Source organism: Monodelphis domestica, chromosome 1 (genome assembly GCF_027887165.1).
Source record: "Monodelphis domestica isolate mMonDom1 chromosome 1, mMonDom1.pri, whole genome shotgun sequence".
NCBI classification, from domain to species: domain Eukaryota; kingdom Metazoa; phylum Chordata; class Mammalia; order Didelphimorphia; family Didelphidae; genus Monodelphis; species Monodelphis domestica.
In genome coordinates, this window is record NC_077227.1 from 679,766,718 (window position 1) to 679,789,363 (window position 22,646).

Here is a 22,646-nt window from a genome sequence, read left to right on the forward strand (position 1 = left end):
TTCCATATATTAATACATATAGATTGATATAAATGTAGTCCTTATAGAAGAGAGTTTGAATAAATGAAAAGATAACAATTTTCTCCTTTTCCCTTTCCATCATATTTACCTTTTCAGGTATTCCATGCTTTTTGTTTTTCGCTATCAAACTTTCCACAGAGCTCTGGTCTTTTCTTTGCAAAAAGTTGGAAATCTTCTATTTTGTTGAATTCTCATACTTTCCCTTAGAAGTATATAGTCAGTTTTGCTGGATAGCTGATTCTTGGTTGAAGACCCAGCTCTCTTGCCTTTCTGAAAATCATGTTCCATGCCTTACGATCATTCAGAGTAGAACTTGCAAGGTCTTGTGTGACCCTGATTGGCATTTCTTTATATCTAAATTGTCATTTTCTGGCTTCTTGTAGGATTTTTTCTTTTGCTTGAAAGCTTTGGAATTTGGCAATTACATTCCTGGGAGTTGTGTTTTGGGGATTTAGTGTAGAGAGTATTCTGTGAGCTCTTTCAGTAGCTGTATTGTCCCCTTGTTCTAGAATCTCTGGGCATTTTTCTTTGATTATATCTTATATTACGATGTCGAGTTTGCTGTTTATTTCTGGCTTTTCTGGAAGTCCAATTATTCTTAAATTGTCTCTTCTCCCTCTATTTTCCAAGTCTGTCACCTTGTCATTGAGATATTTTATGTTCTCTTCTAATTTCTTGATCTTTTGGCTTTGCTTTATTGATTCTTGCTCTTTTACCTGCTTGTTGTCTTCCAGTTGCCTAATTCTGACCTTTAAAGCCTGGTTTTCCTTTTCAGTTTGGTGAAACCGGTTTTGTAGTTGCGTGAAATTCTTTTGCATTAATTCTCACTTTTCCTGCCAGAAGGCTTCCATCTTTTTGATCATTTTCGATTCAAATTCTTCAAAAGTTTGTGGAGAGTTTCCATTTCCTTTGGAAGGATTTGGCACATTTGCTTGTGTTTCCTCTTCTATCTCCTCTGTATTTTGTATTTTTGCTCCATAAAATGTGTCCGGAGTTGCCCCCTTCTTGTTTTTCCTGTTGTTTCGAGGCTTTTTTTGCTTCTGTGCTGTTTGCCATCTCTATCTGAGTGAGGGGGGCTGGCTCTTCTGTTATCTGTCTGGTGTTCAGCGGCTTTAGCCCCAGGCAAATTGTCTGTCTTCCCCAGGAAGCCCGGAATTGCTGGTGTTTCAGAGTTTTGGTGTTACTACCCTCCTCAGTTCCCTCCCGATGTTTCTCTGTTGCCTTTCTTTTATGCTCTGAGTCTGGCTTGACACTCTCAGATATATTTCAATGCCTTTGCTGGCCAGAGGAGCCTGCACTCTGAGGGGGAGGGGCCGTGGCTTTCTGGAGCTCCAAGGGCTGGTGATAGGATTAACCTCAGACTGAGTATGACCTGAGGCAGGGACCTTCGGTGAGACTCAGATGGAAGGATCTGGTCAGGGGGCTACAGGCTCCCCCCGTCTCTCTCTGTTTCCCTGCTGTCTGGGTGCACCCGCGACTGGCTCAGGTTGTTTTCAGGGTGAGGCCTTCAGAATAGACGGCTCCTGAGGCCCTTTTGCCTGCCCTGAGGTTCCTACTGCTGCCTCGGATTCAGCACTCTGGGTTGGGGGGGGATGGGTCCTGGGACCTTCCTTCTGCCTACCCCTTAGGTCTGAGTGATCTCGGGTTCTGACTTTTGGGTGGCCGTACCTTTTGATCCAGGTCCAGGAGGAGTATTCCCGGGATCTATTCTGTTGTTTGTTTTGAATTCCAGTGCCCTAGGAGCATTCAGTTTGAGATCGGTAAGGAAGGGTTTCTGGAGCTCTGAACTTTAGCTTTCTCTAAGCTGACATCTTGACCGGAAGTCCTGCTGACAGATTCTGACAAGAAGGGATGACTCCAAGAATCCTTAGAGGAGGCTTTGTAATTGATGCATTGACACTACCAGAGATCAGCAGAGAATAGAACAAGGTTCAGAAGAAAGTAGCACCAGAAGCAAAATTTATGGGATAGAACTGGAAAGGCTAGCAGTGGGTAGGGTTACCACAGGGAGAGAGGATTCCATTGAAGGAGTTTGGTAATCTATGGTATGGAAAAGCTGATCCCCAGGTATCATTTAAGGGTGGGAGACAACCACACTGTCAATGGACTGGCAGTGATTGCTTTAGTGTTCTTCAAGAACGTTTTTACTCACCCTCCATATGGGGCATAATCAAAGTGCAGGATAATCAAAGGTATACTCAATGTTTTGACCTTAGTCATTGTAATGATGATAGCCTTGTACCAAGAAACAGGACTGGTTATGGTCACATATTAGGACACAAGGAAGGCCAAGGCATATGTTTGGGGTGGGGAGGCATATCAGAAAAACAGCTAGAAAGTTTCCTTAGCAAATTCAAAATGTGTCTCAACTCAGATTTATAACTCAGGTCTATAAGCTAGACCTAGGGCCATAAAATGCAGTCTTAAACATCAAAAGATCATGCAGTAATACATATTTCTACCATTAGGATATGGGTAAAAAAGATAGACATGTAATGGATTATGATTTACATCACTGAAGGAAGCATCTAAATCAGTAAAATCACATTTATTTGAATATTTCAGTAACAGTGAGCGTCTGTTCAGGGCTTTTTGTATATCATTTGATCCTTACAATAACCCTGTATTGTGGGTAGTACAGGCATCATTATCCTCATTTTATAGATGAGGAAATTAGGGTTCTAAGACTGTATGTGAGTGATTTTGTGATAGGAGAATTCAAGAAGATGGGGGATCATTTTCACTGAGAGCATTCCCCACTCTATGAGAAACAATCTGCAAGGGTAACCTTGAGCCTACAAGGAGAACTCTCTAGGTATAAATCCATGATGATGATTGCATAACACCAAGTAAGATCAGATTGAAAGAGAGAAGTTTCTACCAGTCAATGAGATGCAAAATTTCTCCAACAAAAATATATAGATACTGTCCTACAAGGTCAGGCATATGGTAGATGTTAAAATATCTTGTTGGAACACTAAGGAATTTGAAAACCTTGTGAACCACTAATATATATTCCACTCAAATCCCCTAGCACTATTACCTGTACCTTTCCCCCAGAATTCTGTATTAGAAAGGTATCAGCATGAATGGGATTGATGTTTCAGGAATTAGTGACATTCAAGGATGTGGCTGTAGACTTTACTCAAGAAGAATGGAAAAAATTGGATTCAACCCAGAGGAATCTATATTGGGCTGTGATGCTGGAAAACTACATGAACATGGTTTATCTAGGTAAGAGCAGCTTTGACTTATGACTCAGAATCTTCCCAGTACAATTTTTTTACTTCTTCTTTTCTTAAAATACGTGAAGTGATTAGATGGAATTTAGATTTCTATCCAGGGCAAAAAAATATTTCTAATCCTTTTGAGGGCAAGAAAAAGCCCATACTTCTTGTACTCTGATGAAAAGGCAATTGAACAGAAAGTTGGCAGATTTAGTATGCTGTCACTTGGGTTTTCTTTTCCACATCATCCACTCTCTGAAGTCACTCCCCTCTCTATGCCTCCCCCCCAGGCCAACTGGTAATATAAATATATGCTGGAGCAGTTTAAATAATCCTCAGAAGGGAAGGAAAATTAAATCCACTTTGTGAGCCATTCTTCCCACTTGCTTTGTAATGCAAACATACATCATACTCTAGGCACTTCTTATATGTTCTCTTTCATCAGGAATTTATACATACACTTGAAAACTGAAATGGTCCTGTGTCCTCATCTCAGCCATTTTCTATTTACCCCCATAATCAGGGTTTCCAGTTTCCAAGCTAGAGGTCATTTCCCATATGGATCAAGGGGAAGAATCATGGATATTAGAGAAAGAAATATCAAAAGCTACCTGTCCAGGTGAGTGAAAATCAGACAGTGGGAGGTTATTGCAGCAAAAAGATCTGGGTCCTTGGGGGCCTCTAGTCCTGAAGAGAAGGCATAAAATGTACTCCTAACATTTTATATGTTTGACAATTATCTACATGCATCATTTCAGTCAGAAATATGTTCTTTCTTTTTAAATTTAAGACTGCTTCCTGTTCTGCACCCCCTCCTCAGGAAAATTGGTCTCTTCCTTTCTAGATTCACAACCTCATACCCTTTGTAGGTTTCCTGAGGGAAAAGGAGGGAGGAAAAGAAGAAAGGAGACAGAGAGAATGAGACTTTAGCCTTTGGGTAGAAAAGCCATAAGGGCTACAGTTAAGAATATTAAAGGAATCCAGGTTTAAAGAGAGAAGAGAATATGAGAATATTACAGTAATTTGAATGAAATATATGGTATTTTGCCTTTTTACAATTGACAAGAACCTGTCATCAGTGCTCAAAGAACAGGCTGCTCTTCCCAAAAGAGGCTGGGGCCATATCTTCTCTGTTTTCCAAGATGGCAGGAAAAATGAATATGTGAACTTTTTTAATATCATTAGTTAAAAATTATATAGTAGAAAGGAACATTGAATTTGGAGTAAAAAACTTTGGTTCAAATCCTCCACTCTTTGGTATCTGTCTTTGGGTACTTTGCTTTAACCCTTTGAACTCACATTCCCTCATTTGTAAAATGAAGAATTTGAACTAATCAGCCTTCAATGTCCCTGCTGGTCATGATCACATGTCCTCTCATAAGGCTTTCAAAGATGATCTAAACAAGGAACTCAAAATTTTCCTCCAGATTCTGTAACATTTCATGATCATCAGTGTATCACTCAGATTCTTCATCTGTTAGCACTTGCCTTGATTGGTTCATCTACAGTTTTATATCGATATCTTTTATGTCACCTCTTACACATCATCAGTGAGCTTCTAATTCCCTGAGTCTCTGTTGCTCTTTGAATCATTCATAGTTTTTTTCTTCAGATATCATAGCATTCCATGAGTCTTAACTGTGTTGCTTCACTGTGAGGATATTAGTGTTGAGAAGATGAGCATTATATAAAAGTGTACTGTTATTGGAAGCATTGAGTATCACCCATACAATCCTGTCTCCACTCTTCTCATTTAACCGTGAGCCCAACTCATTTCCCAGTTGTAGTAGCTGACAAATATGTAATGAAGAAGTTATTTGTTGTTCTTTTCTAGGCAGAGAAAAGGTTCTATTAAATGTTTGGATAATTAAAATCTACCATCTTTATGTTACTATATTACATCCCAGTGCCAGGCTTATAACCTCTTCCTTATACACTTTATTTCTTCTTTTTGTTCAGTAGTCTGCAATATAGTTCAGTGACAAAATTACTTCTGTTTTTCCCTCCACTGACATTCACCCAAATGGTCTGTACTATGCGTACTTTGTTCTATTTCCTAAATTTCTTCACAAATATATTCTCAACATACAATGCCAGCCTCTACTTTGTTTTATCTATTTTGTTTCTTTTGAGTAAGGCTTATTTATACCTACTAGAATATATTCTAGGCATGGACTTCATTTCGTCATCTCAGTGATATCTTATGAAGTCAAATTTGCTTCCTTCTATTAGGACCTCTGGTTCCTCTTATTTATTGCCTAGACTTCAGGTAATTGGATATAGATGTGTGGGACCATGGGTTTATTTTTACTATTTCTTTTATGGATTTTGTCTCCTATGAACTTCCAGATGTCACAAATGCTATTCTTCCTTCAGTGTAGTTGCTTTCTTTGGTATATAACTTGAAAATATACATAACCTTCTTTCCCCTTTCTCTTCATTTTTAGTTAGAAGCCCTTTTTGTTTAATTGTAAAAAACACATGCCTGGTGGAATTCCTATATTTCAGTCTGTGGTCTAGAAATCCAAATCCCATTCTCAGACTCCATCCTTTTAGCCCACTACTAATATCCCAAATCCATTTGTCTTCTACATACTTTATCTTAGACTGATGAAACCCCCAGCTGGTGCCCTATTGTTTCCAATTTCTTGTCCAAGACTTTATAACTTTTCAAACTTCCTTCTAAGTTCATCCTGGCATTATTATTTGTGCCCTTGTGAATCATCAGAATTAGGTAGTAGTGATCTATTTTAATGAATTTTGGGAGGTTCAATCAATTGATCAACAAATATTTTTCACATATCTACCATTTGCTAAGCATTAGGCATACAAGTACAAAGTAAGAAATGATCCCTGCTTGTACTAAGCTGGAAATCTTGGACACATGCCCCAGAAAGATAACGGACTTTTCTCTTGTTATTAAGTAGTTGAAAAATGGATGCCTTAGTGCTCCTGAGCCGGGAGTTGCCAAGCCCTACTGCTTATCATCTTCTTTTGACTTTTACTGCATCTTCTTTCAACTGATCATTTATTTAGAGCTTTAAGAGGATGAATTCCCTCATTTAACAGAGGAAGAAAATGGGACCCAGAGACATTGGGTGGCTTGTTCAAAGTCATTCCTGTTTATAAACATTAGTGCTAATCCCCCTGTACCATGCTGCCTCAAAGAGATCAATCAACTGCTTTCTCCTTAGACATTCCAGTTTCTTCCTTTTCAGAAAGATTCAAATGCTGATTTTTAACTCTGTGTGAAATGGTTCTTTTTCTTTCATTTATTTGTCTTCTTCTATTCTTATAATTTCCAGAAACTTCAAACCCCTTTTCTACCTTTTAGTTATATTAGACTTGGAGTTCTTTTGACTATTAGTTGAACTAAATGGCTACCGAGTTCCTTTCCAACTCTCAAATTCTGTCACTGAGGGATACTTCTCCAAAATCTATGTCAGACTATGGCTGATTTTATTCACTATCAGAAACTCTAAGAGGTAGGATTTAATTCACCCTAGAGTGAACCCTATTTTCTAGCCTAGCAATAGTTTCTTCCTTATTAATAAGTGTGCTGTCAAGAGCAATGTCATATATAACAGGGGGCAGGGAGAGGAGGAGAGGAACCAGTTATTGTGAATTCATGTAGCTCATACAGGGCATTCTTTAGGACATTGGTTAATTTCATTCCCACATTGTCAGCTGGCATCAGATTTAAAAAATAAAAAAGCATCATTATCCCTGAAATCCTTGAGCAATGATGGCAAACCTTTTAGAGACCAAGTGCCTTGCCCTGCTCCCCCTCCAGACCAAGTGCCAAGCGTGCCCCACCTACCTCCTTTCCCTCTTCTCCCACCACTACTGCCTTACCCCACACAGGGGAAGGAGAAAGTGCTCCCATTGGTCTGGGGCAGGGAGGCAGGTGAAGTGGGGAATGTCCTCAATTTGGGTGGAGAGGGAGAGGAGAGTAAGTACTCCTATTGAGCTACTGGGCAGAGGGGCAAGTGATGTAAAAAAATGTCATTAGGTATAGTGGACAGGGGAAAGGGAACAGCTCTGCCTGCATCCCTTTGCCTCTCTAGCAATGAACTCTAGAGGGGGATGGCATGCATGCCCACAGAGATTGCTCTGTGTGCTCTCTTTGGCACACATGCCATTGGTTCGCCATCACAATCCTAGAGCATGGAGAGTCCTTTTTCCACCCTTGCCCGTGACTCCAGGGTGTCCTGACTGGTGGTGAACGATCAGTCAACAAAAATAACAAACGGAAGATAGCTTAATCATAACAGCCATGGGATTGTTTTGCATCTGACAGCTGCTCTGACATTCCCAGGCCTGGGATTTAGTTTTATACCCATTTTCTTGGCATTCAGGTATACAAAATCAAAGAGAGATAATTGGAAAAGTGATACATTAACTTTCAACAAATCACTTGATTAACATTCTATATTTTTGTATTGTGATTACAGACAGAATACAAGATAAATGATTTTGTCACAGGTGGCTTACTAGGGAGTTTGAGTTACTGATTTGTGTAATTGAGTCACTGAGGCATATTGAAGCTTAGTGTACTTTGTACTGTACATGTACGTATTATATGGGCCTCTATGATTGATTTGTGTGCTGGCTTCATGAGAAAGTTTTGGGCTTGGCCTGTAGCTGCAGTTTTGCTGGGAATTATGTGCCAAAGTAAAAGTTAATCCACAATAGTCTTTTGGTATTGGGTTTGAGGGTTTGATCTTTTGGTGATGTTTTGGAGAATCAGGCTACAGATGTTTTGCTCTTACATTATTTCTTTTGAGACTAGGGGGAATAATAATCATGTCAATTCATAGGTAAGGGGCATTGATGAAAGAAGTCATGCAAGGGGGATAAAGTGAGCAGTCACCTCTCGCCAAGGACTACTCTGTGGTCTCCCCAGCTACCACACATGACTCTGTCAAGGCGTCATGGACTGATGGCCCCCAGCACTTTTCTTCTAGCTGCTTAAGGGTATTTATTTTTTACCCTAATCTCTCCTCTTTTAGACCTTTACAGACTATTACTGACCCTTACTACTTTTTACCTTGACAAATACATTCATTTCTTTTTTCTCCTTTTACTAACCTCTTTTTTGTTTTATTGACCAATTTTCTTTGCCAATTTGCTTTACTTAAAAAGTTTGTTCACACATCTTTTCTGGTTTACTTTGGTTTTCCAGCTCTTTCCTCCTTGATGTCTTCTATTTAAAGTTTTCTTTTCATTTTGAGTCCTTCAAATTGAATCTTCCTTCTCATTGAGCTCTTTTCTTCCTTCAGCTCTAATTTTTCCACTTTCCTCTTTTTATATTTCTCCTTTCCAAGGTCAATATCTGTCCTTTACAAGTTTAGAGTCTTCACACTTAATCTTCGTGTGTTCCTTCTCTTTATTCAGTTCAAGAATTTCTTTTTTCTTCTATTATTTTTCTCAGTACCTTCTTCCATAGAAGGCAGAAGTTGAAAATAGAAAAATTATGACAGATATGGTGATACAGTCAAAAGAATACTGTCAGAGGCAATAAAACCGAAGATATTATTTATTTAACTAGCTTCATTAAGTCACCTGGTTTCTCTGAACCTTATTTTTTCTCATCTGTAAAATTCTCTATCTCATAGTGCTATTGTGAGGATAAAATGAAATAAAAATATGTTATGGTCTTGGAGAAACCATAAATTACCTAAATACAAGGAATTATTATTATATTTTCCCTTTCTAATTTGAAGAGATTTTCTTTAATAGCAGAGAGAGAACTTGTCATGAAATGGTAATTATTTTTCTCAGCACAAAGAAAACAGAATTTTCACAAATTTTATTCTTTTTTTTTTTAGATTGGGAGATCGATCCTGAAAGCAAAGAATCATTTTCAAAATGGGACTTTTCAAATGAAGAACTGTTCCTAGGAAGATTTAAAATGGATGATCCTAGGAATTTCCGAGGACAAGACTGGGAATGTAATGCTAAATTAGAGAAGCAAAAGGGTGATCAGGAGAAACATTCTGGGCAAAGAGGTACCCACACAAAAACTCCTGATATGTTTAGAGACCATAGTTTTAATACATTTCAGGAAAACTTCAGTCTAGGGTCAGTTTTTGCTACCCAAGAAACAGGTTTGTTGGGAAAGAAGTTCCATAAATATGAAACACATCAAATGATCTTCAATGAATATTCAGACATTCTGAAATGTAGACAAATCACTTCAGGGAAGACACTTCAAAATAATGATTCTGAGGAAGTCTTCTACCAAACCTCAAATTTTATTCAATATAATAGCATAGAGACTGGTAAAAAAACATACAAACATAATGAGTGTGGGAAGGCCTTTAACCAAAACACGTACTTTACTCAACATCAGAGAAATCAGACTGGTGAGAAACTCTATAAATGTAATGAATGTGGGAAAGCCTTTGGTAGAAGCACTTTGCTTATTCAACATCAGAGTATTCATACGGGAGAGAAACACTATAAGTGTAATGAATGTGGTAAAGCCTTTACTCAGAGAACACACTTGGTTCAGCATCAGCGAATCCACACTGGAGAGAAACCATATGAATGTAACGACTGTGGAAAGACCTTCAGGTATAGATCAAATCTTACTCAGCATCAGAGAATCCATACTGGGATGAAACCCTACAAATGTAATGAATGCGGGAAAGCTTTCAGGGAGAGTTCATCTCTAATTCGACATCAGATCATCCATACTGGAGAAAAAACATATGAATGCAATAAATGTGGGAAAACCTTTATCCACAGCTCATCTCTTAGCCAACATCAGAGGATCCACACTGGAGAGAAACCTTTTGAGTGTAATGAATGTGGGAAAGCCTTCAGTAGTAGCTCATCCTTTATTAAACATAAGAGAATTCATACTGGAGAGAAACGCTATAAATGTAGTGAATGTGGGAAAGCTTTCAGTCAGAGCACACATGCTATTCAACATCAAAGAATCCACACTAGAAAGAAACCTTTTGAGTATAATGAATATGGAATTGCTTTCAGTAACAGTTCATCTTTTATTAAAAATCAGAGAATTAATATTGGAGAGAAACGATATAAATGTGGTGAATGTGGAAAATCCTTCAGCCAGCGCACACATGCTATTCAACATCAAAGAATCCACACCGGAGAGAAACCTTTTGAGTGTAATGATTGTGGGAAAGCCTTCAGTAATAGCTCATCTTTTATTAAACATCAGAGAATTCATACTGGAGAGAAACGATATAAATGTAGTGAATGTGGAAAAGCTTTTACCCAAAGCACACACGCTATTCGGCATCAAAGAATACACACTAGAAACAAACCATTTGAGTGCCATGAATGTGGCAAAACCTTTAGCCAGAGAACTCACCTCATTCAGCATCAGAGAATCCACACTGGGGAGAGACCCTATGAATGTAATGATTGTGGAAAAACCTTTAGGCACCGCTCATCCCTTACACAGCACCAGAGAATCCATACTGGAGAAAAACCCTATGAATGTAATATATGTAGGAGAACCTTCAGATCCAGATCATCACTTACTAAACATCAAAGAATTCATACTGAAGAGAAGTTAAGTGAATGAAATGCATATAAGAAAGGCTTCAATAATAGTTCATAATTTATGAATATCAAAGAATCTTTAAAAATGAAATTCTCTAAATGTTTGCTGGTAAGTTTACTTCCAACATATATTGTTAAAAAGGTACTTAATGATCCATGATTTTACTAGTATAGATACTCTGTTTCACTCCCTCACAACTCTTTTTCATTTTAGTAGTTTGGCTCTAGGCTTTGTCATGTTTCAAGGTCTGGCAGAGCAAATTTCTATTTCATCTAAGAGTTAATTTATCCACAGATTATCTCTCTCTCTTTTTTTTTTTTTTGCTAATTTGTTTTTTCATATAAATTCCACTGTTATTTTGTTTAGTCCTAGAAAAAGAACCATTTGTAAATAGAAGTTATTAAAGTTGTGGACTAGGTTTGTTTATAAATAAGTAATTGATTAAATAGTGAAATATGTACATTTTACTATATATTTATTCATTTCATCCATATGCTAAATAGTTTACTTCAATTGTAATTCTGTCTTAATTATTTTGTATGATTATTTTAAAATGTTTAATATGAGTCATTAAGTTAATAACCCAATATTTTATTTTCCTTATAGATGACATTTATGTATTATTAGTTCATTATTTTTTGTTAACACATAAGAGAACATGAATGACTTTGCTACCTCTATCATATATCCTGCTTCCTTCTGAGAGATCTTTATTTCAGTTTTTTGTTAATTTCTCTTAATTCTTGGATTTTCTATTTACACAATATTTCATCTGTATGGAAAGATGTTTTGGACTCTTCATTATTATCCCTTTAAATTTATTTTTGTTATTGTGATTTCAAGCATCTTGGAAAATAGAATTGTTGAAATTGGAGATGTGTGGCTTTTAATTTATTTTACTGGGAACATTTCTAGTATTTCTCTATTGCATATAATATTATCTTTTGGTTTCAAATAAATGTCATTTATCATGTTAATGAAAATCCTTTCTCCTTCCCTTATTCTTTGTATCATGACTAGGTGCTGCATTTTGTCAAAAGTCTGTTGTGTGTCAATTAATATTAGTCAAAAGCTTTGGAGGATGGGGTTGCCTATATATAAACAGTGATAAGTGATAAATATTTAAAAGTAAAAGCAAATACAAAAAAAAGAAAGCAATCCCCAAAGTAGTAATTTTCAAGCATATAAAAATTAGAATTGTACTTTTAGTAATATCTAAGAAAGCAGAGGTTGAGAAGTATATGAAAGTGAAGGAAAAACAGCCATTTCCTCTCATGCAACAACCCTTTTTAAGCCAAGACAGTAGATAGGCTTGATACCCATCCCTGCCACCACCATCTGGTCTCTCTCTCATAGATTTGTTGGGAGGAGTAAATTGAGCACAAAAAAGTCAAGAACCAATGTTATAGGCCATCCCTCCCTATGCAGTCTTTAATCCTTTATCAGTGTGCATCTCTGGACTTAGAAGGAGCATGGGGACTTGGGGACATAGACATACCAGAGCAGCTGAGTATTAGAAGCCAAGATGGGCTCCACAGGGTGACTAAAGACTTCTTCTTTATGCTGGGGACCACGGGAAGGAAGAAGATTTGGTTATCTTCTAAAAGCATGTAAGAAACAAGAGTTCAAAAGGAATGCTGCTGCTGCACTATGCCTCCTATCAAATCTTGGGTCCTACAGGGGAATTGCTTTCTGGACTCGGGATGCTCCCTCTACCCCAAGCATTCTGCCCTGTCCCATAGCTTCAGAGTTCACATGTTTTGATTTGGCTGCCCTTGATGCATTGTCCTCTGTCCCCTAATCACCTACCTTCATGATCAAGACTGCTCTTCACTCCCTTTAACGTGGGGGATATTTACAAAGCATTCACTACATAGGGTACATAATAGAAGAGACGGCCACTGTGCAGTTAACAGACCTGGGTTCAAATCCATGGTTTGAAAGAAGTGACCAAGTCACTCAATTGCTATGAGCCTCAGCTTCATCTGTAAAAATTAACTTTTTTTCTGTTTATTTTTCCTTATTAAATTATTAATTTATTTTAATAAGACAAAATAATAAGAAAAAAATTTTCTTATTTTTCCGATTTATTTCATGGGATTATTGTGAGAGAATACATGTTTCATAAACCTTAAACTGCATATAAATGTATATAATGACAGGAAGTCAGTGGGCTCTTAGGATATGTAGTCCCTCCACAACAGCCACTTGCCAGAGATGGCAAACAAGAGCCACCAGGATGGCTCAGCTGGAGAGAGGGGGACAGCAGCCAAGAGAGCAGCTTCTAGCTTTCAGCATTCTTGGCCAAGCTCCTCCTTTGGATCCTTTGATTGTCCAATGGGACCTTCAGGCGGTCCTACTGGCATTCCAGACATGTGACATGTTGAGCCTTTCCAGGATTGTATTAGACTGGAGGCCCCCTAAATAGGGACAGGATGCTTGAAGCTATAACCTCTGCTGACATATAGCTCACATCTAGTTAATTTTGAGATAGCACACACGTACTTCAGAATTTCAGGTAATCCTTGATTTCACTGTGTAGTCCTGCTGATGTCGATGCCACCTAATCCTGTGTAATGTGTTCACATCCTCACATAAATCCTCCATAGAAGATCTCTCTTGTTCCTTGCAGCTCTTAAGTTGCTTCTCTTTCAGAGTGAAACACAACCAAACAACTTCCCTTTCTGGTCATTCTAGTAAACTCTTTGAAAGCAGAGAGTATTTTTTTTTAACTTTGTATCCCCATTGCTTTGCTCACAATAAAATGTTCATTGAATTGACCTGCATTCTTTATATTGATGTGAACTGAAAGACAAGTTTCTAATAGAGATGTATACCAAATATGGTAGGAGGTCTGTGGGGCAAATGATCATTACCAATTTTACATCTTTAAGTATAGCCAACAAACATTTATTAAGCTGTTTTTTTATTCAAGCATTTTAATGAAAGTATATGGCCAAGGTAAGTGAATCTATCCACAGAATTTGAAATTTCTTCATTTGCTGTAACCGATGGTTTTATGTATTGATGGGAAAACCTGTTTTTTGGTGTTGATTCTCAGGCCAAATTTAGCACAAGTGGCAGAGAAATGGTCCATATTCTATTGCATCTCAGTCTCAGAGGCTGCATTGAATGCACATAATGCTCTATAAGCAAAAAGTATGAACCAGATAGGGATTCAGAGACCCCAGCAAGGGTGTGCCCAGAGGATTAATTTAACAGGGCTTCTAGTCACAAAGCCTTCTCCAAGACAAGGAGCGCCTCCAGAAAAGCCAAGGAAAGGGGGTCAGCCTTTTCACTCACCACATGTCAGTCCAAAGGGAAGCAGTCTGAGGTCTCAAGCCCAAGCTCCTCCAAGGTCAAGTTCAAAGGCAAAGACCTCTCACAGGAAGTGACCACTAAATTTAAAGGCAGTTCTTTACATCACTTCCTGTGCCTGTTGTCCCCTTTTATGTGTACGAATGGCAGTTTAAACTTGGCTTTGGACTGCCCAGGGAGTAGTCAGTTGTTTCTGATTTGTCACTTGATAGCACACGTGGGTCACAGACTCCCCCCTACCCCCCCACTTAATCCTTAAGTGGGGTAGTATACATTCCTGGTGGCTAAAAATCTAAAGAATAAGTAGGGTGGAGTTAATCCAATCTTCACACTTCATCTTTTATAATACCTTTTTAGCAAGATATACTTTCCTTCCTTATCTCTTTTAATCAGATACATTTTTACTTTAGCTTTGTCTGATATGATGACTGCTACTCCTGCTTTTTTTTTTAACTTTAGACTAATCATAATAAATTCTGATCCAGCCTTTTACTACTAATTTGTCACCCTGCCTCAAATGTGTTTCTTCTAAACAGCATAGAGTAGGATTCTGGTTTTTAACTCACTCTGCTATCTGCTTTTGTTTTATGGAAGAGTTCATCCCATTTACATTCAGTTATGATTATTGTATATTGCCCTCCATCTTATTTTTCCCTTTTGATCTTGTTCTATTCCCTTTTAGTGTTTTGCTTTTTATCTGTTCTTACTTCATCTCCCTCCAATTACCTGCCCCTTCCCTTGTCTTATTCTCATTCTACTTCTCTGTAGGGTAAGATAGAATTCTATATCCTAGTGAGTATATTTATTTTTCCCTCTCTGAGCTAGTTACAATAAGAATAAGGTTTAAGCATTGCCCATCACCACCCTCATGCTCCCCTCTCCATAACAATTTTTCTTGCCTCTTTATGTTATATAATTGACCCCATTCTATCTCTTCCTTCCCTTTTCTTTCACTGTAATCCTTTTATACCCCCTTGATTTTTTTACATATCATATCATAATCAGCTTTCTTCCCCACCTTCTTTCAAAGTATATTCATTCTATCTGTTCTATTACTAAAATAATGTTTGAGCATTACAGATATCCTCTTTCCATGTAGAAATGCAAAGATTTTGATCTTAATGAGTCCCTTAAATTTTCTCTTTCTTATTTAACTTTTTAGGCTTCTCTTCGGTCTTGTGTTTGGACTTCAGATTTTTTGTTTAGGTCTGACTTATTACTCAGAAATGCTTGGAAAGCTTTTATTTATTGAATGTCCATTTTTCCCCTAAAAGAATATACTCATTTTTGCTTGATAGGCAACTCTGGGTTGTAAACCTAGATCATTCACCTTTCTAAATATCATATTCCAATCCTTTAATGTGGGAACCACTACATCCTATATGATCCTGATTGTAGCTCCATGGTATTTGAAGTTTTTTTTTTTTTTCTGGCTGTTTGAAGTATTTTGAAAGAGCAGTTTTAGGATAATGGAATTTATCCAAATAATGACTTTTATGGGGACTTAAAGAACTAACTTTGAAGAGAATTTAAGGGTAATTAAGGGTCACTCAATTACTTTTTAAGAAACAGATTCAGGGATTGTTTGATTCTTTCATTTTTTTTTACATTGTAATTTCTCTTTAGGAATAAGCATTGGTATTAAATACAACTACAAAGCAGAATAGATAGAAAAAATATTGGATATAGTAAACAAGGCAAATTCAAATCTGTCCTAAGATGTTAATTGGGTGTGTGATCCTAAGCAAGTCACTTAACCTCAATTTCTCAACTATGACAGTGGATAATAATAGCACTTAGCTCTCAGGATTGTTGTGAAGCTCAAATGAGATAATATTTGTAAAAGTGCTTAGTATGGTGCCTGGTACATAGCAAGCATTATTTAAATGTTCAGTTAAAATTAAATGTCAAGTTACTAGTGTTTCTGGCATTCTTCAAAAGCAAAATCTCTTCTCACTTTCTTAATCTAACAGCTTATTTCCATTAATTGCTTTGTTTTGGTTCCTGAATTTTTTTAGGGCAGATCTCCTTTTAAAATGCAAGACCCAGTCTTTAATGAAGCTGAATTTTTAAGCTTTTGATCCTTTAAACCTATTATGGTTTCAGAATATCAAAAGGCTTCAAAGCTTTGATTTGAATTTAATCAAATTCCAAAACTCATGAGATTGAGATTTGATTCTCATCTGTAAATATCAAAATATTTACTTACCCATATTCTTGCTATTGTCTTAAAGTAGTGGATTTCATTGAAAGCTCTGCATTTTCTTTTTATAAGTAAGAGTATAGAGCAAGAAAAGAATTAAAATTAAATATTTTTAAATTATAAAGACTGAACGTGGCCCTGAAGAAGAGATATAAAGGAAAATTTCCCATCCCCACCATTTGCAGAGATGGGTTTTCACAGGTATATATATAGTAGTCTCTTGGTGACTGAGAATGACTATTGTCTTTGTGTATTATCATCTATTGATGTACCCTCATGTGGCTTTGAAGTCCAAAGGCTGAGGCGCAGAGTTTGTGGCACATGGGGCCTGGGACGCCAGTTGTTACGGGAGGTGCGGTTGTGGCCTGGTGTCACCGTTCACGCGCAGCGGCAAGACGTCGACGTCGCTTATCTTCAAAGGTGGCAGCGGCATGGTGAATGTGGGTTCTCCAGCTGCTTCTGTCAGAGGCAGCGAGTTCTAGTTGCTTTGGTGTAATGCCAGCCCACTTCAAGTTTGACTTTAGCTGATCCTTGAATCTTTTCTTTGGTCGGCCTTATTTCCTGAGTCCAGCTGACAGTTCACCATAGAATACCTGTCTTGGTATTCGCTGTGGGTCCATGCGGATGACGTGTCCAGACCATCGTAGCTGGGTTCTGAGGACCAGGACTTCGATGCTGGTGGAGTTGGCTCTGTCGAGGACTTCCTGATTGGTGATTCGGTCCTGCCATCGGATCCTCATGATTGACTGGAGGGAGCGTTGGTGGAATTGCTCCAGCTGCTTCATGTGCTTCCGGTACAGTGTCCATGTCTCACAACCATACAGGAGCGAGCTGAGGACCACTGCATTGTACACTTTGAGCTTCGTCGCAGTGCTTACACCTCTGTGTTGGAGGACTTTGGAGCGCAGCCGCCCGAGTGCCTGGCTGGCCTTTTGGATCCTGGCATTAATCTCGTGGTCTAGGGACCCGTCGTTGGCGATGGTGCTGCCCAGGTACTTGAAAGTGTTGACGTTAGAAAGCTGCGTGCTGTCGATTGTAATGCACGGCTGGTTCGTTGGCCTCCCTGGTGCAGGTTGGAACAGCACCTCTGTTTTCCTGAGGCTGATAGTCAGGCCAAACAGTTTGTTGTGGTGGAGAACCTGTCCACAATGGTTTGGAGATGATTTTCTTGGTGGGCCATGAGAGCACAGTCATCTGTGAAGAGAGCTTCCAGGATGAGTCTCTCTGTTGTCTTTGTTTTTGCAGTCAGACAGCGAAGGTCAAATAGTGAGCCATCGAGTCGGTATTTGATGTAGACGCCCAAGTCTAGATCCATCACAGCATGTCGTAATACTTGGGTGAAAAATAGGTTGAATAGTACTGGAGCGAGGACACAGCCTTGTTTCACGCCATTGGAGATGTTGAAGTGATCGGAAGTCTCTCCACCAGATAGGACTTCCCCTGTCATGTCGACATGAAAGAGCTGGATCAGTGTGACGAATTTTGCTGGGCAACTGAGCTTGCTGAGGATCACCCACAATGCGTCCCTGTTCACTGTGTCGAATGCCTTTGTCAGGTCTATGAAGACAATGTAGAGACTCAGGTTCTGCTCAAGGCATTTTTCCTGCATCTGCCTCACAATGAAGACCATGTCGATGGTGCTGCCATCTGGTTGGAAGCCACATTGTGATTCAGGCAGGTTCTGCTCTGAAACAGATGACAGGAGTTTGTTGAGTATAACACGGGCGAGGATCTTTCCAGAAGTGGAGAGTAGTGAGATGCCTCTGTAGTTGTCACAGGCTGCTCATGCACCTTTGTTCTTGTATAGGGCTACGATGGAGGCATCTCTGAGTTCTGGGGGCATGTCTTCCTCTTCCCATATGCTGGTCAGCACTATGTGGAATGCCTGGAGTGCCTTTCCATTTAAGGCCTTGTACACCTCGGTTGGGATCCCGTCTTTACCGGGTGCCTTGCCTGCACTCATTTGTTTAATGGCTTTTTGGACTTCCTCTATTGAAGGAGGGACATCAAGTTGTTCAATGGAGTGGTTTTGGGGGATCTGGTCAAGGGCGCTTTGGTCGACTGAAGAGGGTCAGTTGAAAAGCTGACTGAAGTGTTCTTTCCACCTGTTGCTGATGCCTTTTTTATCTTTTATGAGAGTGTCACCGTCAGAGGATAGCAAGGGAGTGGTGGTGGGTTTTGATGGTCCATAGACAGTCTTGAGGGCACTGAAAAATTGTTTATAGTTTTTCATATCAGCAAACCGCTGGATTTCTTCTGCCTTTTTTTCCCACCAGTGGTCTTGCAACTTTGCAACTTTCACAGGTATGCGATATTGCAAATGCCAGCTTTTTCTGATATATTAGTTTTTGTTATTTTTCCTTTAATTCCTTTTAAAAATATTTGTTTTAAAGGATGAATCTTTGAGAAAAATAGGAGATGGGGGGAAAGCAGATATTGTAAAAATAGAATATACCAGTAAAATCTATTTTATAAAATAAAGTAAGGACATTTTGATACAAAAATAATTTATACACCCTGTGAAGATTAAATTAATTCTCCCTGCCCATTTTTAGATTGAATCACCAAAAGTGTAAACATCAGACTCACAATTGAATGGGGGAGGTCTATGACCCACGTGTGCAATAGTGGGTGACGAATCAGAATCGACTGACTGTCCCCTGGGCAGTCTTAAGCAAAGCTTTAGCTGCAATTGGTAGATGTAAAAGTAGAAGAAGGCACAGGAAGTGATGCAAAAGAAGTGTCTTTAAAAAGGAGTTACACGTCAACATGTAAATAGCTTCTGATCAAGGACACATGTAAAACCCAGTGGAATTGCACATCAGCAACAGGAAGGGGTGAGGAAGGGAGGGGAAGAATATGATTCTTGTAACCAAGGAATAATGTTCTAAATTGATTAATTAAATTTAAAAAATAAAAGTGAAAGGATCCAATGGATTCCAAGGTAAAAAAAAATAACAAGGAGTTACAACTTCCTGGGAGGTGGTCTTTGAGAGTTCTTTGTGATTGGGACTTCTGAGTGCTCTCATTCTTTGGAATTCTGTGTCTGAGTTGGAGGCTGATGAAGAATCTGCTGACTGGAACTGAGACCTTAGATTTGATGAGACTGTCCTTGAATCTCTCCCTTTGGGCTGACACATGGTGAGTGAAATAGGCTGATTCCTTTCCTGGATTTTCTGAAGAGTCTAGCCTCAGGAGAGACCTATCCTCTTGAGAGAGGCTCCCCGCATCCCCAGGTCCTTAGCTTCAAAGGCCGAGGCCTCTCTGGCTAAGGACTAAATTCCCCTGCCTGTTTTTGAGCCAGGAGTCAGAGCAAAATACTTAGTGCTTAGGCTGGATATCTTACCCTATTCTCTCATTTTTTTACTTTCACTCTTTCTATATTTTGTAAATAAATAGTTAAATAAATCTTTTGGAATTAATTAAACTTCCTGGCAACCCTATTCTTAAATAATCCAGTACAACCTTTTATAAAAACCTCTCACAATTTCTACTTCTTACAACCCAGAGAATTGTTTTTAAAACTGGCCACTCAGGAAATTATACATTGAATCCAAAGATGCTGTCATCTCTCCCATCACTGATGGGATCTTTCTATTTGAGCTCTCTAAATCCAGTTAATCTATCACAAAAGAAAATTCTGAATCTTCTTTGATGCATTTTTTTCTCTCTCAATTTCTCCATCTATTCATTCCAATTTATTTGTATACCTATAATGATATCTTTGTATCTGAGCACCATGCTTTAGCCAACAACCTGAGAGTGCCCAAAGGAGTGATGAGCTTATGCTTGTTGGGAACTGAGACCAGTAAAAGAGGTCGGAGAGAATATGTGTGCCCAAAATGATGTCAAGATCCAAGAGATGTTTTACCTCAGAGCATATCAGGAAACTGAGAGAATACCTAGCATGACTTTATTTCAGTGCTTCTTGCTTTTAACATCTGAGTCTGGAACTTAATCACCCCAGAGGTACTGCATTAGTTTAAACCATCTCTAGATTTGAACACTTCCTTTTCGATGATACATTTAAGATTTTAGAATCATGCATCAACGTAAGATTTAGTGCTAAAAAGGACATTAGGATCATTAAGTCTAATTTAACTTTTTAAGTAAGGAGAGTAAGAAATGGAAAGATGAAGGGGACTTTTCCAAGGTCTTATAGTAAGTTAGGAATAAAATGAGGATTTCAATCTAGGTTTTCTGATTCCAGATCTCGCACTTTCTACTTTGTTCCTTCTCATATGCCAGTAATCATTGGTAACCTACTGTGACCTTTTACACACACAAACACACAATCTTTTCTTTGACCTTTAGGATACTTGGGATTTTTATTTTTCTGAGATGATTCATGATTTATAGCCCATAAGGGAGGACACTGAGGCTCATTGAAAGTATTGCAGTTTCCCAATTATGATTTAGTTTACTCTTCGCTTATTCAATTCTGGGGTTACTTAATTATATTCCTTTAGTGGCTGTCCATATCGCTATATCCTAGTCTCCACTAAGTAATTGGGAAACCCATTTGGTTACAAGCCATGACTAAGGAAAATTGTCTCAGTTTTTTAAAAGCTTTTCATACATCTCAAGCTTACTATGATTTTAATATCACCGCACCCACAGTTTTTTTTTTCTTTTTACTGGATTATAACTTTTTTCACAAAATGAACGTAAGAAAATAACACTATGGGCTTAATTGGAACTGAGGGTGCAATAGAACTAGGGGAAAATGATATAAACTAACTACAATAACATAAATGGAAAGAATGAAAACTGAAATTGAATGTTGTGTAAATAATGATAAAACTTCATCCCAGAGATGAGAAACTGATATCCCTTTGCAGAGTTGGGAGACTCAGAGCTTAGAGCATCACATATACTATTAAACTTGGCTGATGTATTGGTTAGTTTTGCTCAACTTTTCTTTTTTCCTTCATTGTTACAAAGAATGGATAAAGCAAGAAAAAGGTATACAATGGAAATGAAGATGGTATAAAAACAAAAGTTCTCAATAAAAATTACATATCTTATAAGGCATCAGAGGCTTTTAATAGTTCTTTTGTATAGGAATAAGCCAGCAAAGACAATGAACTCAGCGTAGTCTTACTTGGCACCTTTCCCTTAGTTACTTGATTGCATAGACCAACAAGAAATTCTTAAGAGTTTGAAAATAAATGGAAGTATCTCAAACTTCAGAATTCTTTGGTACTAATTTAACAAATGACTGTTGTCTCTTATGGTCTAGCCTCCAGAGACAAGGACTCACACTGAGGTTATCAAATCCTGAATTGGAGAATTGTTGAAAGGAGAGACTATATTATTTTCTTCTCTCTTGGCTGGGAGGTAGCAAGTCTTAGATAAGGGTCTGAGGGAGCAAACCAATTCTTTTTCTTTGACCTGAAAGTTCTGCATTTTAGTTTTGAAGTTCCAGGGAATTTTCATTTTGGGTTTTCTTTAGGAGGTAGCAGGTAGATTTATTGTTTGATTGGTCTCTACCCCATTAGACTCTGAGCTTCTTGAGAGCCAGGACTGTCTTTTGTCTATTTTTTAATATTCTTAGCAATTAGAGTACCTGGTACACAGTAGGCATTCAATAGATGTTTTATGACGAATAGACTGGCTGGGTGACCCACTGAGATCTTCATATTAAAAGAAAAGTGAGCAAGGCCCTCAGAATGTTGGCGAGACCCTCTAACTTACGGGAGGTTCATAGGATTTATGGTTGGAAAGAATGTAAAGATCATCTAGTCCTATTTTCTTATTTTGCAGATGAAGTAGAGATGGAGATTTTTTTTTTCTTAATATTTGCTCAAGTTCTATAGACTAGAGCCACACATGAGTGCACTTGATGTGAATGGATAGATTTTAAACTGCATTTTTTTGGGGGGGATTTTCTGCAGGTCTAGTGGATATATTTGAGCAACTTCCTTTTTTTTTTTCAATTAAAACCTTTTTTGATTAGATTTGCAAGAAGCAGGACAAATATATTATTTCCCCCTCCCCCCCTTTAAGACCCTTGCCTTCTTTCTCAGAAACCATAACTGTGTATTGTTTCCAAGGCTAAAGGTAAGGGCTAGGCCATAGGGTGTGGGGGGCAGGATCACACAGCTACGAAGTGTCTGAGACCACATCCGTATCCAGGAATGCCAGTCTCTAGGCCTGGTTCTCAATACAAAGAGCCCCTTAGCTGTCTTCAAGACAAATATATTCTTACCAGTCCTTATTTGGTCAATCTTGGGCTCATCATTTCCATATTTTAAGATACAGTTCAAAAATCTAAATTCAGAATTTCTTAAGCAGTTATTTGCCTTTCTCTTCTAAATTCCTTGCTCCAAGT

The 22,646-nt window shown here is 38.3% G+C and overlaps 1 protein-coding gene across 9 annotated transcripts in view; it reads left to right on the top strand.

Moving 5' to 3' along the window:
* Positions 1-11,774, top strand: part of LOC107650137 (zinc finger protein 883-like) — a 38,219-nt gene extending 26,445 nt beyond the window's left edge. For all 9 annotated transcript variants that reach the window (XM_056798059.1, XM_056798145.1, XM_056798205.1 and 6 more), the window contains 3 exons: positions 3,129-3,255; positions 3,772-3,867; positions 9,080-11,774. In XM_056798059.1, the coding sequence (XP_056654037.1) occupies positions 3,129-3,255; positions 3,772-3,867; positions 9,080-10,812 (1,956 nt within the window). In that variant the 3' untranslated portion in view covers positions 10,813-11,774. The remainder of the gene's footprint in view (positions 1-3,128; positions 3,256-3,771; positions 3,868-9,079) is intronic.
* The last annotated feature ends 10,872 nt before the right edge of the window (positions 11,775-22,646 follow it).